This window comes from Sinocyclocheilus grahami, unplaced genomic scaffold (genome assembly GCF_001515645.1).
Source record: "Sinocyclocheilus grahami isolate Dianchi unplaced genomic scaffold, SAMN03320097.WGS_v1.1 scaffold1085.1, whole genome shotgun sequence".
Classification (NCBI taxonomy): domain Eukaryota; kingdom Metazoa; phylum Chordata; class Actinopteri; order Cypriniformes; family Cyprinidae; genus Sinocyclocheilus; species Sinocyclocheilus grahami.
The window spans coordinates 329,992-345,137 of record NW_015506264.1 but is presented as its reverse complement, the minus strand read 5'-3'; the positions used below and the strand labels follow the sequence as shown (position 1 = coordinate 345,137).

General features: G+C 31.2%; 1 protein-coding gene across 1 annotated transcript in view; it reads left to right on the top strand.

The window, feature by feature from the left end:
- Positions 1-11,825, top strand: part of LOC107566574 (dehydrogenase/reductase SDR family member on chromosome X) — a 24,610-nt gene extending 12,785 nt beyond the window's left edge. The window contains exons 3-4 of the mRNA XM_016252050.1: positions 1,881-2,088; positions 11,372-11,825. Of these exons, the coding sequence (XP_016107536.1) occupies positions 1,881-2,088; positions 11,372-11,441 (278 nt within the window). The 3' untranslated portion in view covers positions 11,442-11,825. The remainder of the gene's footprint in view (positions 1-1,880; positions 2,089-11,371) is intronic.
- The last annotated feature ends 3,321 nt before the right edge of the window (positions 11,826-15,146 follow it).

Below are 15,146 nucleotides of genomic sequence, written 5' to 3'. Positions count from 1 at the left end.
TATTTAAATTTTATAGTATATACTTATATATAAATACATTCATGAATATTTTTAATGAATGGATTTTATAATAATACAAATAGCAATGTGTAACATTTTACCAATTTAGGACTTTTATTTGTTCCCCACAAAATATAGTTTTTTCACTAAATGTTTGGATTTCTAAAATCATTGTGCACTGATTTTTCTAGAATAACTTTTGCTGCCGAATTATCCACTAACCTAGTTTATGATTCATTTCTGTCATAGATTATAAATATACATAGGCCTATATTTTTTCAGATTTATTGTTTGTTTTATTTTTCTTTATAATGAAGTAGTCTGTATCTAGTAGATTGTGAAAGAATGATTATCAGTTCCACACACAGAGATGTATAAATTCTACATTTATTTAAATGAGGGAAAAAAACTTCACTGGTATCAGATCGGATCGTATCGGCCAATACTGAACCCTAGGTATCGGAATCGGTATCGGAGGGAAAAAAGGCGGATCGGAGCATCCCTAGATTTTTCTAAATCACATTTTCAACCATAAAAAAATGTTTATCTAAAAAATCACAAAAAAAATTTCTCCCCCAATTTATGCAGCCCTACTTTGAATGCAACGTCTTTGAAAGTCATTATGGATAAAAGTGCATAGATATAAATAATGAATTGTACAGACCCAATAATACATAAAATGATTAACATGACATAATAGGACAATTAAGAATAGCGTGCATGTCTAAACAACAGCAGAAATGTGATTGCCTCATGAGCATTTACTCAAAATGATTAAACAAGCGTCTATCAATGAATTTGAGTCTGAAAACAGAAGCAATGGGAAGTGTCTTCTTTACTGGCCGTGATTCTCTGCTTCTAATAGTTTGTCCTGCTATCAGATCAGACCAGAGGCGTTTCTGGGTCACGGTGCAGTAGTTTGCTATTATTTTGGTCATTGTCACCTCAGGCAGTCAGAGTGACGTCAGACGATCATTACTAGACCCATTTCTGATTAAAACACTATTTATATCAGTTTAATCCCGATTACATGTGCTCAGAGCATCTGAACAGTGCGGCGGTTGATTGTGAGGAACACTGATGTTCGTGATTATGAACACCTCTGTGATCTTATTCAGAGTGATTGATGAAGATAAACGTGCTTAATGAGAATCAGCTGTAATGGGGTCAATGTGCTGAACTCCATCAGCCGCTCGTTTGCTCAGATTATAATCGTGAATAATAATAATCATAACAATAACACTAATAATATAATTATTTAATAATAGGAACAATAACAATGTTCTATATGCATAAAGTGTTTTATATGAATATATGTTTTATGTAAATATTCAATTATAAAAAATATGTTTTTACATAAATATTCATTAATAATAGAAACATATAAATATAAGTATAATAATAATAAAAATAGCAACAATATATTTAATGATGGACTAGTACTGTAGAAGTTGGACTAGTAGATGTTGAACTAATACTGTAGATGTTGGACTAGTAGATGTTGAACTAGTCCTACAGATGTTGGACTAGTAGATGTTGGACTAGTCCTATAGATATTGGACTAGTAGATGTTGGACGTAATACTGTAGATGTTGGACTAGTACTGTTGATGCTGAACTATTAGAAGTTGGACTAATAGAAGTTGGACTAGTCCTATAGATGTTAAACTAGTCATATAGATGTTGGACTAGTACTGTTGAAGTTGGACTAGTAGAAGTTGGACTAATACTGTAGATGTTGGACTAGTCCTATAGATGTTGAAGTAGTATTATAGATGTTGGACTAGTACTGTAGATGTTGAACTAGTACTATAGATGTTGGTCTAGTAGATGTTGAACTAGTAATCATTCTGTGAACCTGTGCTCTGTGTTTCATGTTAGCTGCTGTTATGCTGGTTCCTGAAGGTCGAACTGAAGACGGGCTTGAGACTCATTTTGCCACTAATTATCTAGGCCACTTTCTGCTGACCCGCCTTCTTCTGGACAGCTTGGCGCATTCTGGGAAGGATGGCTCATGCTCGAGTGTCGTCAGTGTCTCGTCCTCCGCACACTTCGCCGCTGACGCCCGTCTGCAGGATCTTCTCAGCATGTGAGTGGAAAAACACAGCATACGTCTGCAGTGGATATCAGTGACCCGAAGCCAGATGTAATCTGCAGATCTAGAGCACAGAGATGCTAAATCACAGATAAGAGCGATCTGGCCTGGAGCGAGAGGGTTTGGTATGTTGTGTCACATGTGATGCTGGTGATTGGTTAGTCGTGTCATGCCTCATATCATACATCATAAACACCGAAGATATGGCTTCATAAATCCTGTTCATGAATCATCCTGCAGCACAAACACCCTGTTCCACCTGCACACCTCAAACCCATTAAACACTTACATCCTCAAAAACGATCAGTGTAGCACAAGTAAACTTTACTAAATCAATCCCTCTACTTATTATTATTAATGAATTATCTTCTACACTCCTGAGGATCCTCTTTTACACTCCTCTTATGCCACAGTCCAATATATCTGAAATATATGTTAATGGATTAAAAGAAAAAAAGTGAGGGCAGATTAGTTTTAGATGTTTTTTTAATTAAAGATATCTCGTGGTAGATGGCGTGTCTGTCTGTCTGTCTGTCTGTCTGTCTGTCTGTCTATTTATCTATCTGTCTCTCTCTCTCTGTCTGTCTGTCTGTCTGTCTGTCTGTTTATTTATCTATCTGTCTGTCTGTCTATTTATCTATCTGTCTCTCTCTCTCTGTCTGTCTGTCTGTCTGTCTGTCTATTTATCTATCTCTCTGTCTGTCTGTCTGTCTATCTATTTATCTATCTATCTGTCTGTCTCTCTCTCTCTGTCTCTCTGTCTGTCTGTCTGTCTATTTATTTATCTATCTGTCTGTCTCTCTCTCTCTCTGTCTCTCTGTCTGTCTGTCTGTCTGTCTATTTATCTATCTATCTGTCTCTCTCTCTCTGTCTGTCTGTCTGTCTGTCTGTCAATTTATTTATCTATCTGTCTGTCTCTCTCTGTCTGTCTGTCTATCTATCTATCCATCTATCCGTCTATCCGTCTGTCCGTCTGTCCGTCTGTCCGTCTGTCGTTCTATCATTTGATGCATGTCTAGCGTCTCAGTCTATCATCACATATATCATGTGTCGTCTGTTCTGTTTATACCACGGTAAATGTATTTGCAGAGCAGGCAGGACTGTTTTATGTTGTTTACACACGAGTTATTAATAAATATGCAGTAATGTGACGATACAGAGCATGGTGTGAAACAGACAAGTCCAGAAGACTATAGTTGCAACACCACAACTTGCAACTTTAATTTCCAGCGTATTTAAAATACAAAATATGAGTAACTGTATTTCGTTATAGTTACATTTTAAATGGGGAGTAATCAAATTACAGTTACATGCGAAAAGTATTTTAGATTACCAAAGTGATTACTTTGCATTTTAATGTAATTTATTTATTTTAATATGAATGTAAAATGACACAAAAATGAGGCAAAAGATGAAAGCGTGCCGCTGGATATTATTGTTTCTGGTTCAAACAGCAACCTGGTCTGCAGAGTGCAAGACAAAATCAGAACGCCAAACACGTAACTGTCATGGAAATACAAAGACGATTTTATAGATTATTTTATAGATAAAAATTGTTAGTTTTAGTTTATATAGTTTTGGATTTTAGTTTTTTTCAGTATTAGTTGTTTTAGTACATAAAGTTCATATAAAATCTAAAATTAAAATCTAAAATTGTTAAACTTAAACATAAAAAATATAAATTTTGCCTTGGCAACTAAATGAAAATGTTTGAAGTTCTAAAATGACTAAAACTAAAATTGAAACAAAAATAAATTAAAGCTATGTACAGAGATTTAAAAACAAAAAATAATATGACAAAAGCACATAAAATTACTGAAACTCAAACATTTTAGTTAACGTTTATTTTATTTCAAATAATGAAAATGTTTTTATGGTTTTAGTTTTTTTGTTATTAACAATAACAACCCTGATGAAAAACTAAAATTACTCAAATTAAAGCTGAAATAATAAGTTAAAGCTATGTTGAAATATTTAAAACAAAAAAGACAATTGTGCACAACAAAATCATTTTATAAAGTAATTTAATGTTCATGTTTATTTAAGTAATGAAAATGTTTTTTAGTGTTTTACTTTTAGTTAACAGTAATATCCCTGATTTTGCTTTGAAAACTACATGAAATAATTTAAACTGAAGCTATATAGAAATATTTTGAAGCAAAAACTAATAGTGCATATATTGCTTTATGTCAGTGTACTGTATGCATGCATGCAGATAAAGCGGGATATAATATATATTTAACTTTATATACTGTGCTTTAAAATATTTATTATAGGGTTAATATATATGAGTTTTTTTCAATTGCTAACATCCTTTTGTCCAATCTCTCGTCACATTTTTAAAACTCCATATACCATTAACACAATTCATGTTGTTTTCACACAATATGCAGTGAGTTATTTCCAAAAGCTTAAACACAGCATGTCAGAAATGAAGACCTAATGATCCAAACCTTGAATATAGTATAAAGCCTCTACTTCTGCAACAACAGCAGCTTTTATTATTATTTTATTTTATTATTATTAAGTGCTCCTCATTCTCAGCAGTCATTCTCAATTCGCTTTAGATTATCGTTTTCTGTAAAACAGGATCAGTCTCTTTATCAGTATCATTTTCACAAACTACATTTTAAAATAATTATATCATTTTTAAAAATCCCAGTAATTTAGGTAATTTACCCACTAAACATATCTGTATAATAACAATAATAATAATAAGCTAAAAATTCAATCACAATGCAAAGATTAAAGTTAACTAAAACCATGAAATATCATGTTGCTTGACATAAAATTAACTTTAACACACACACACAAAAAAACATCAAATAAAATGCATATATTTTTTTTAAAAACATACTTTTTTCAGCCAAGGAAACATTTTTCATTTTCATTTGCTACACTTACTTTATGTACGAAATTAAGTCAAACTAAATAAGAAATGTATGTATTTAAAATAAAGAAAAAACTAAACTAAAAAACAAAACAAACAAAATTACTAGACCTTTAACTAAATTAAAAAATAAAAGCTATTACAAAATATTAATAAATACTATAATAGTATCTGATACATAACTAATGAATAAATTAACTAATGGTTCACAATGTAAAACGCTGACAGAAATATAATGAAAATCACCAGCAATATTAGTGATAAATAACAGCACTATTTTATAGACCTAATGTTCCAAACCTTAAATATAGTATAAAGCTTCTGCAACAACAGCAGCTCAAAGGTATTGAAAAAAAACTCTCTATATAAAATATTGTAACAACCGATAAGCATTTTTAAGTAACCGATCACTGAAATATTTACAAAAAAGCTGATTCCAGTCTCAGTTGGAGGAATAGTCAGGTGTTGAAGCTCTTTCCATTTTTATATTGTCTATTATATGCAGGTAGAAGTAGTGCAGTTTTTGTAAAGCCATCAGCTGTTAGTATTTTAACAGTCACTGTGCTATGATTGACTTTATGTTCCTGTTGGATTGAAACTAGTGCTAATGTTTTGACCGAATGACTCGATTTTGAATCGGGTTGGCTGTGTTTTGATAGAGTTAGTATGTGTAGAAAAAGGTATTCAGCATTGTGAAATGTAGAGTTTGTGTTTATTTAACAAAATGCGGTTTTGGCCAGAAAATTAACTCTTTGGCTAATCGTGTGATGTAGGTGTGTTGCTGTGTTGTATTGATATACACTTTGCAGTTGAAAAAACTGTATATACTGTGTCATAAGGTTATTATAGTTAACTAAAACTAAATCCAAACCCATAAAAAAAAACATTTTTGTTACTCGAAATTAAATTAAATATACTGAAATAAGACTATATAAGATAAAAATTTAAACTTAAAAAAAAAAAAGAAATTTATGAAGTTTGCAAGGCAACATTTATCGTTTTCATTTAGTTTATCTTGATGTATTAACATAACTAAAAATTTTAAAAACTAAATAGACATATTAAAAAAACTTGAAGTCAAATTAAGATGAAATCAGAAAATATGAAAAAACTCAAAACATTAACAATATTAATTAATATTAAATATTATTAAATAATTAACAATATTATTAATATTAAACTCAAAATATTTACAAAAACTTTAATAGTATCTCAGTGATACAAAAATAACACGTTCTATATATATGTTTTAATTTTAGTTAATTGTGTTGTGTTTATTTTTTTATTATTTTTAAATGTCTATATAGTTTTTATCAAGCTTTAGTTGTTTTCTTGTTTGATTTAATTTTAGTTTAGTTCTTCAACTTGAGAAATGTTGTCTTAGCAAATAACTGAAATTAGATAAATTAGTTTTTTATTAGGGGATGCACAATACAATTTTTTTCAGAACCGATACCGATCCGATACCAAACGTTCTGAGTATCGGACAGTACCAATACCGATCCGATACCAAACGTTCTGAGTATCGGACAGTACCAATACCGATCAGATACCAAAAGTTCTGAGTATCGGACAGTACCAATACTGATCCGATACCAAACGTTCTGAGTATCGGACAGTACCAATACCGATCCGATACCAAAAGTTCTGAGTATCGGACAATACCGATACCGATCTGATACCAAACATTCTGAGTATCGGACAGTACCAATAACGATCCGATACCAAAAGTTCTGAGTATCGGACAATACCGTTACCGATCCGATACCAAAAGTTCTGAGTATCGGACAATACCGATAGTTTTTTTTTTTCTATACCTCAGTGTGTGTTGACCCGATCATCACTCTTTTGTGTATTACACACAATCTACTAAATATAGACAACTTCATTATAAAGAAAAATAACAAATTAAAAAATATCAAATCATAATCTATGAGAAAAATACTATTATTAACTAGGTTAGTGGATAATTCAGCAGCAAAAGTTACTGATGAGTTCACAATAATTGTATAAAATCTAAACATTTAGAGATAAAATACTATTTAGTGGGGGAAAAATAAAAGTAAATAAGTGTAATCTGGTAAATTTTACACATTGCTCTTTGTATTGTAAAATACATTCATGAAAAACAAGTAAATATAAATTAAATACATTTCTTTTACATTTATAGCACAGTAATGAGGCAGCAACATATGATAGATAGGACAGAACAAGAAAGGCTATTAATAATATTTCATTGCGCAAAAGTATTATAACATGAAAGGCTCCAATACAGAGTGGCACAAAGCGTTTATACGCATCCCGTGCACAGAAAGATACACTTGAAGCAACATGGAGTCATCTTTCTATGCAACTCCGCATAGAAAAGTTCAAAGCACAAAGGGAAGAGACATAGATGTATAATATCTGTGCGTTCGTTTTTTTAGCCTTTTCTTTTAATGGTTTTAAATTTCAGTTACTGTACGCGTGAATAACAATGCATAGTGCTCTGTACTCCACGATCTAACAGACAGCCGGTAGAAAGTAATGTTAACATGCTTTAGAAACAGCACGGAACTCCAGCAAGATCAAGTATAATAAGAGGAACATTGTTAGAGAGTGTTTCGTCGTCTTGACTGTCGTAACACTGAATGAGGATGACAGACAGCCGCAGCAGAGAGAAGAGTTTATGGGAACTTGAATTTAACGACTTAATTATTCGTACCTCACATTAAACTATGGAACGGTCTCAGAACACTTGAAATATAGTGCACGGAAATTTTATGGTGCTTAATAATGTTTTTGTGCCTTTCGTGGGGCTTAACAATAACACAGAATAGTATATATGCACAATATCGGATTTGGATCGGTCTCATCAGATCCAGCAGAAAGTGGCAGTATCGGAGCGATACCGATAATCGGCGCACCCCTACTTTATATATTTAATTTTATTTTTTTACATTTTTTTTGTTAATAATAAACCTGATGGAAAAACTAATTTTTAATTAATGTAATACACTTCCAACTTTATATATAGTGCTGTGCAATAATACAGTTTACATTTTACGATGACAGATTTCAGAACATCTCGAACATTTCGCTGAGATTTTTCACATTGCTATCATGAGACTTTAGGGGAATGTGTGTTTAATTGTCTTGAAAATAAAGGCATGATACAAAAAAACAATCTTTATTTCCCTTCAAGAAGACGCACTTTCTTTTCTTTTCGTTGTGTTTGATTGTGATGTGAAATGTGCCTGATCACGATTCATCAGTGAATTTCTAAATCAATAAACAGTGCATTGATTCCAGCAGCCGCACAAAAGCTCGTCATGTTCTTGATTTAATTAAACGGCTGTTTGTGTGTGAAGCCCTCGAGCTCTTCAGAACCGTCATCTACTGAGGAAATCCAGATCATACAGAAAATCATCTGATGAATTCATTTCTCCAGTCCTTTCTGTGTGTTTCTTCATTAGCAGCGATACTCAAACATCTACAGACGTGTGCAGCTCGCTTTACTGTATCCTGTCAAGCTTAAACGGACAAAAATGTAGAAATAAATAGCATAAAACACAATAAATCTGATAAGAGATTAATTGAAAATGTTATATCAGTAGCATGAGATTTTCTATATTTCTTAGTGTCTTGTGCAGTACTTTCTGTTTGGTGGATTGATGAAAAATAGAGATAAAATTTCACCCTAAAATTATAGGAAATCAAAAGTTGCATTTCGATATAATCATTTTTTTGCGACCAACAAGGGTTTTCCTTCTTGATTTTTAATAACATGTTTTCCCATTAAAATTCTCACTATTGTAATGCTTATGGACATTTTACTTTTAATGATTTTTTTAATTATTTTAATATTTATTTATTATTCTTTTTAATAATATTTTATTCTTAAGTTCTTCTCATTCTCAATTCGCTTTAAATTATTGTTTTCTGTAAAACAGGATCTAAATATTAAAATAATTATATTTTCCAATAAAATATTTATAAAATTATATAATTTTTAAAAATCCCAGTAATTTAGGTCATTTACCCATTAAACATATTTGTATAATAATAATAATAATAAAAATAATAATCTAAAAATTCAATCATAATGCAATGATTGTTTGTATTTAAATCTAATTAAAAAAAATACTTAGTCAACTAAAGTTAACTAAAACCATGAAAAATCATGTTATGTTATTACATAAAATTAACTGAAACACAAAAAAAAAACATACTTTTTTCATTTTCAACCTTTCTCATTTTCATTTGCTACACTTACTTTATGTACTAAAATAAGTAAAACTAAATAAAAAAAATTGATGTATAAAGAAAATAAAGAAACAACTAAACTAAAAAACAAAACATAACAAAATCACTAAACCTTTAACTAAAATTCAAATGAAAACATAAAATGTCAAAATAAAAACTAGTACAAATTATTAATAAATACTGTAATAGTACCTGATAAATACTAAAATATCTAATGGATCACAATGTGAAGTGTTAAAGAAAAAAGCAACACTGTCTGCTTCATATTAGAGATAAATAACAGCACTATTTTATATCCGTGCCACTGAAGAGTAAGACATGCATCTATTTATGAGCATTTAAAGTGGTGTGCATGTAAACGCTCGTTTATCAGACATGAATATGTGTCGATGCAGAAGCGCTGCTCTTGTGTGTAGTGCTGCGGATCACTGAATGAGTGAAATATTGCAGGAGTGTCGCTCATTACACTGATGCATGATCATGTGAAGCGTGTGAAATCTCACAATCATGTGCCGCTGAAGTGATTCTTCTGTCTCTGTCCTTCTTCTGTCCTTGCGTCTGGGATTGTGCCGGTCTGTTTAATAAGAGATAATGATTGGTGTGAGTCAGAAGTAGGCCAGCTCACGCTTTATTTTTAACAGGAACAGCTTCTGGGTGATGAATACTGAATATTGCTTTTATTGTCCATATACTGCTGTTAGAATCTTCCCAAACTCAATCATGTATACCGAGTTTGAGTTCATGGATGTGCTTTCATATTTGACTTCAGGATTTGCACAGGCCTTCAGTCTCATTTCCACAAACTAAGCATTAAAATTATTCAATAATATTCCCACTAATAATAATAATAATAATTGTTCTTATAATAAATGTCTAAGTTATTGTTATTATCATTGTTGTCATTATGTAATCATTGTTCTTATAATTATATTATAATAAATGTACTAATTTATTATTGTTATACCCATGTTATGATGATGATGATAATAATTATAATAAAACATAAGTATAAAAAAACAACAAAATAATAATAATAATTATTATGATTATTATTATTGTTGTTGTTGTTGTTGTTGTTATAATAAAGGGCTAATTTTATAATTGTAATTATTTTATACTGACTGCTCTTATAATAATATTATAATAAGGTGCTAATTTATTGTTATTATTATTATTATTATTATTATTATGGAATATGTATTACTATTGTTATTATAAGGTGATAATTTATTATGATTATACTGACTGCTCTTATAATAATAATATAATAAAGTGCTAATTTATTATTATTATTATTAATTTTATTATAACAAAGGGCTACATTATCATTATTATTATTATTATTATTCTAACAGGATGTTTTATTATGATTATACTGACTGCTCTTATAATAATAAAGTGCTAATTTTATTATTGTTGATATTAATTATATCATAATAAAAGGCTACATTATTATTGTGATTATTATTATTACAAGGGGAAATTATTATTATTATTATAAAATTATTATTATGCTTACAATAAAGGGTTATTTTATTATTATTATTATATAATTATTTTTTATTAAAATTATATTATGCATGGCTATTGTGTTATTACTATGATTATACTGACTCCTCTTATAATAATAAAGTGCTCATTTTTATTATTGTTTTTATTAATTATATCATAATAAAGGGCTACATTATTATTATGATTATTACAAGGGGGAAATTATTATTATTATTATTATTACTAATAGTATTATTATTATTATACTTACAATAAAGGGTTATTATTATGATTATTAATCTATAATTATTTTTTATTACAATTCTATTATGCATGGCTATTGTGTTATTATTATTATTATTATTCTCAGATGTGTTAAACAGTCCTAATTAGTGTCTGTCAGCGGATCCCTAATATTTCTGCACAGGTAGACGCGGCTCGGTGAAGAGCGTGAAGCGATGATCATTGTGGCCAATCACAGACATATCTGTTGAGCCTGTGAACAACACATCGGCCAATCAGCAGTGTTTAAGAATCTGCTAAACAGCGCTCAAATGGACGTTTTTAAAATGTCAGCACCGAAGTCGGTTCTTTTGAGAAGACTAGTCCTGATGCAGACTGAGACTGATGAGCGTTGTGTTTGATCTGCAGACTCCGGCTGACTCCGGCTGACTGTGGCTCCTCCGGATCTGGAAGGAGTCGGTGGAGGTTACGTGTATGAAGGTCCTCAGCAGCGTCTTACGATGAAGATCTTCAGGCTGGACTCGATCTGCTGGGCCTCCAGGACTCGGAGCGCCTTCACTCACATCAGCAGAACTGAAGAATGAACGACTGACAATCTCACACCGGAGAACTGTGCGGAGTCGCGTCGCTCCTGTCCCGCTATTTATGGTTCTTCTGAAGGGCTCGGCGCTGTTGGAGGATCACTGTGAACGTCCTTCCCCCAAAAAAGTTCCTTTTCCTGATCTGTAAGCGCTGCTGTACTTCACACTGCGTTTCTTTGGGCTCCTGATCTGTGTTATTAACCAATAACACATGCTCGTTTTACCTTCTTAAAAGTCAACACGACAGACTCATTCCCTTATATCCGTGCTCTTCCCTTATATTGTGAATTATGCATCAGTGCACGTTATTTCAAGTAAATAATAAATGTTCATCAAAAAGTAGTAACTTGTGTTCGATAACATTCATCAGTAACAATGTGACGTTCTCGTAATGATAGAATGGAGTGTTGCTCTAATGCAGTGGTTCTCAAACTTTTTGGGCATTTAAAGTCCTTCTGCGTCCCCCTTCTCTCACGCTAAAGTATTTTAATTAATTTGTATGCAACCTTTGATGCATGTATGCACATTTGATGCACATGCACACTAATTGATGCACATGTTAAAATAGATAATGCAACCGTCCGCTCCTTCTACACTTTTAAGCGTACCTGTTTGCCAGCTTACCTTATATTTTTCGCCTCTCTTTTATTCCACAATGTTGTTTGTAAGCGTCGCACTTGTCTCAACATCTCTCACTTGTTTACATTCCAATTGATGCACATGAGCAAACAGACAGTGCAATTCTGCATTTATTTACCATTGATATGAATTGATATTTTGATATGAAAATATGGCACTACCATTTCTTTGTACACTAGAGGGGGCACGCGCTTATATATTTAGCCTGTGACAAACACATTCTCGGTTGAATGTTATATGAAATATAAAAAGTAGGGGTGCGCCGATTATCGGTATCGCTCCGATACTGCCACTTTCTGCTGGATCTGACGGTTTTGTTCACACACCACCAGTTTGAGAACCACTACTCGAATGTTTTCACATTACTAAGAAATAATGCGTATAACTACGTCAACTGTGTTTAAATGTCGAGAGAACATTCAAATGTCACATTCTGATAATGTTTTAAAAATGATAGAATGTAACATTCCTCAAACCTTTGCATAACCCCAACGAAATGTTCTTTAAACACAAAAATGGGTGTTTTAAACGCCGAGAGAACATTTAAATGTAACGTTTTCACAATGTTTTCAAACTGATCAATGGAATTTTCCTCTAACGTTTGCAAAACAAAGAAAAATGCTCCTTAAATAGGATGAAAATCGGTGTTGTACAAGTTTTATTAAACGATAAAGTGTAAACAAAAAAAAACATTTTCACGATTTCAAAATGATAAAATGGAAAATTCCGAAACCAAGAAAGAAACATTCTTTATAAAATATGTGTACATTTTCAAAATGATTGAATGGAATGTTTCTCTAATGTTCACATAGCCAAAAATAAACTTAATGCTGGACATTGTCACAATTAAAACAATTTTTTCACCACTTAGTTAATGTTGGCAAAACTGTTTGTTAGCTGTTATGTTATTGTAATTATGATTAAAACGGTCCGCAAACAGCGTTTCATGTAGAGTTTTACTGTGGTAAATCACTGTACTGCACACCCTCTTGTGCTTTAAAACAATGTGAACAGCAATATGATCAAACACGCCGATTTCAATCAATAGTTACATGTATTAACATTGATAACTAAGTTATCAATTATTCCACCAAGTGTTGTTCATAAATGCAATTTTTCACAATGAAATTAACATGCATTTGATTTACTAAACAGCGGGATTCAAGTGCATCATTTTATGAAAACATCCATATTTTCATGTTCAGAACTCTTGTAAAGAACTAATTTTACCTTCAGATTTATAGAAGGAAAGCTATGATTTCCTTTGAATCACATCAGTGAATATAACAGTGTGAAAGAGCGATTGAGATGGATTTATTGATGATTCCCATGATGTCTGAACAAATGTCACGAGACTAAAATGCAGAAGCATGATTCCGTACATGACGAGCACATATTTTTATTCAATCACACTCACGTTCAATAGTGCCAAATGCTAAATGATACTAAACTTTGAAGGAATAATTGAGTGAAAATGTCCCGCAAACACAAACACAAACGAGTTTCTCCCGTGTCTCACTGTAAACGTTTCTGTGAAAATCTAAGAAACTGAAAGAAAGCAGGTGAATCTTGGAACTACGGACTCTGAATATTGATTTTTGAATTTGCCTAAAATAATAACAGTGTCGTCTGGAGGTTTTGTTTCTGAACTCATGCCGTAAGCGTAGCTCTCTTTGATTCAGGTCTGCTGTGTGATATTAATTACTGTAGGTGTTATTAATATTCTGTACTCTGATGTCAGTGTCATGTGTGTTGTGTTCACACGCGTTCATTTCTTCAGGATGAAGTGCTGATCACAGATGATGGTTCATGTTTCAGAAGCTGTTAGGATTAAAACAATTTGCACTGTAAAAAAAATTGAGTGATTTGCTAAATGCTTTTATGATCTTGCGTATGAAATGCACTTTAGCAAGTATCATTTTGAATGCAGGTGACTGTGTGACATTGCACAGGTAAATCTCACAATAAAATAAAAATAAATAAAAATATTTCTTCCAAAAAATAATAAAATAAAAAAGAAAGAAAAATAAAGCCACTTTTTTATTTTATTTTATTTATTTATTTATTTATTTATTTATTTATTTTTATATATATATATATTATTTTTTTTATTTAATTTAATTTAATTTAATTTAAAAAAAATATATAAATATATATTTTATTATTATTATTTATTTATTTATTTTTACACTGTGACATTTTCATAACGCTTTCCTGGATTGTAAAGCATTTAAATATCATAGTACTTGGTCTTTAAAAAAAAATAAAAAACACAGTATTTTATGAATATATATCTATTTTTTATTTTGTATTACATCACTGTTTTGAGGGAAATGTCATGAAACTAATGTCTCAAAGCAGAAAATAATTATTTAATTTTTTTATGTTCCTTTCTTCATTTGATTTCGAGGTTAAATGTGTCCTTCGCATATTCTTCGTTAGATTCACCTGTACATTTTAAATACTTGACGTTTACTCTTATTAAATGTGAGTTCAGGCAGAATGGAAGAAAGAATCTAAAATATATGTGACTGAAATGTGTTGCTTTTATTTTCAGCATAGTGTGAAATCTAACTGTTCAGTGTTTAAGCATCAAAATTATTTTGCATCATTTTATGACTCCTGGAATATTTTACCAAAGCGAACAAATATGAGATTCAGCACATTTTGTTTATAAGAGTTATGCATCATCTCTGAATTATAATGTCGATGATTATGGCATAAAGTAATTTCTGTTGTCACTGTGATTCTGTTTTCTTACAGAAGTCATTTCATGTGCTTTCATTAGTGTGTTGTTTATGAAGACATGATTACCCATGAGCCTCTTCTCTGAGCCAATTCACATGCAATAACTGGTGAATATACCAACACTTGTTTTTTTTTCTCTGTGATGAAAAAGCCTCAAAAAAAGCCTGTCTGAATATTCCACATCAACGTTTGCAATAATAATAAAAAACATGTTC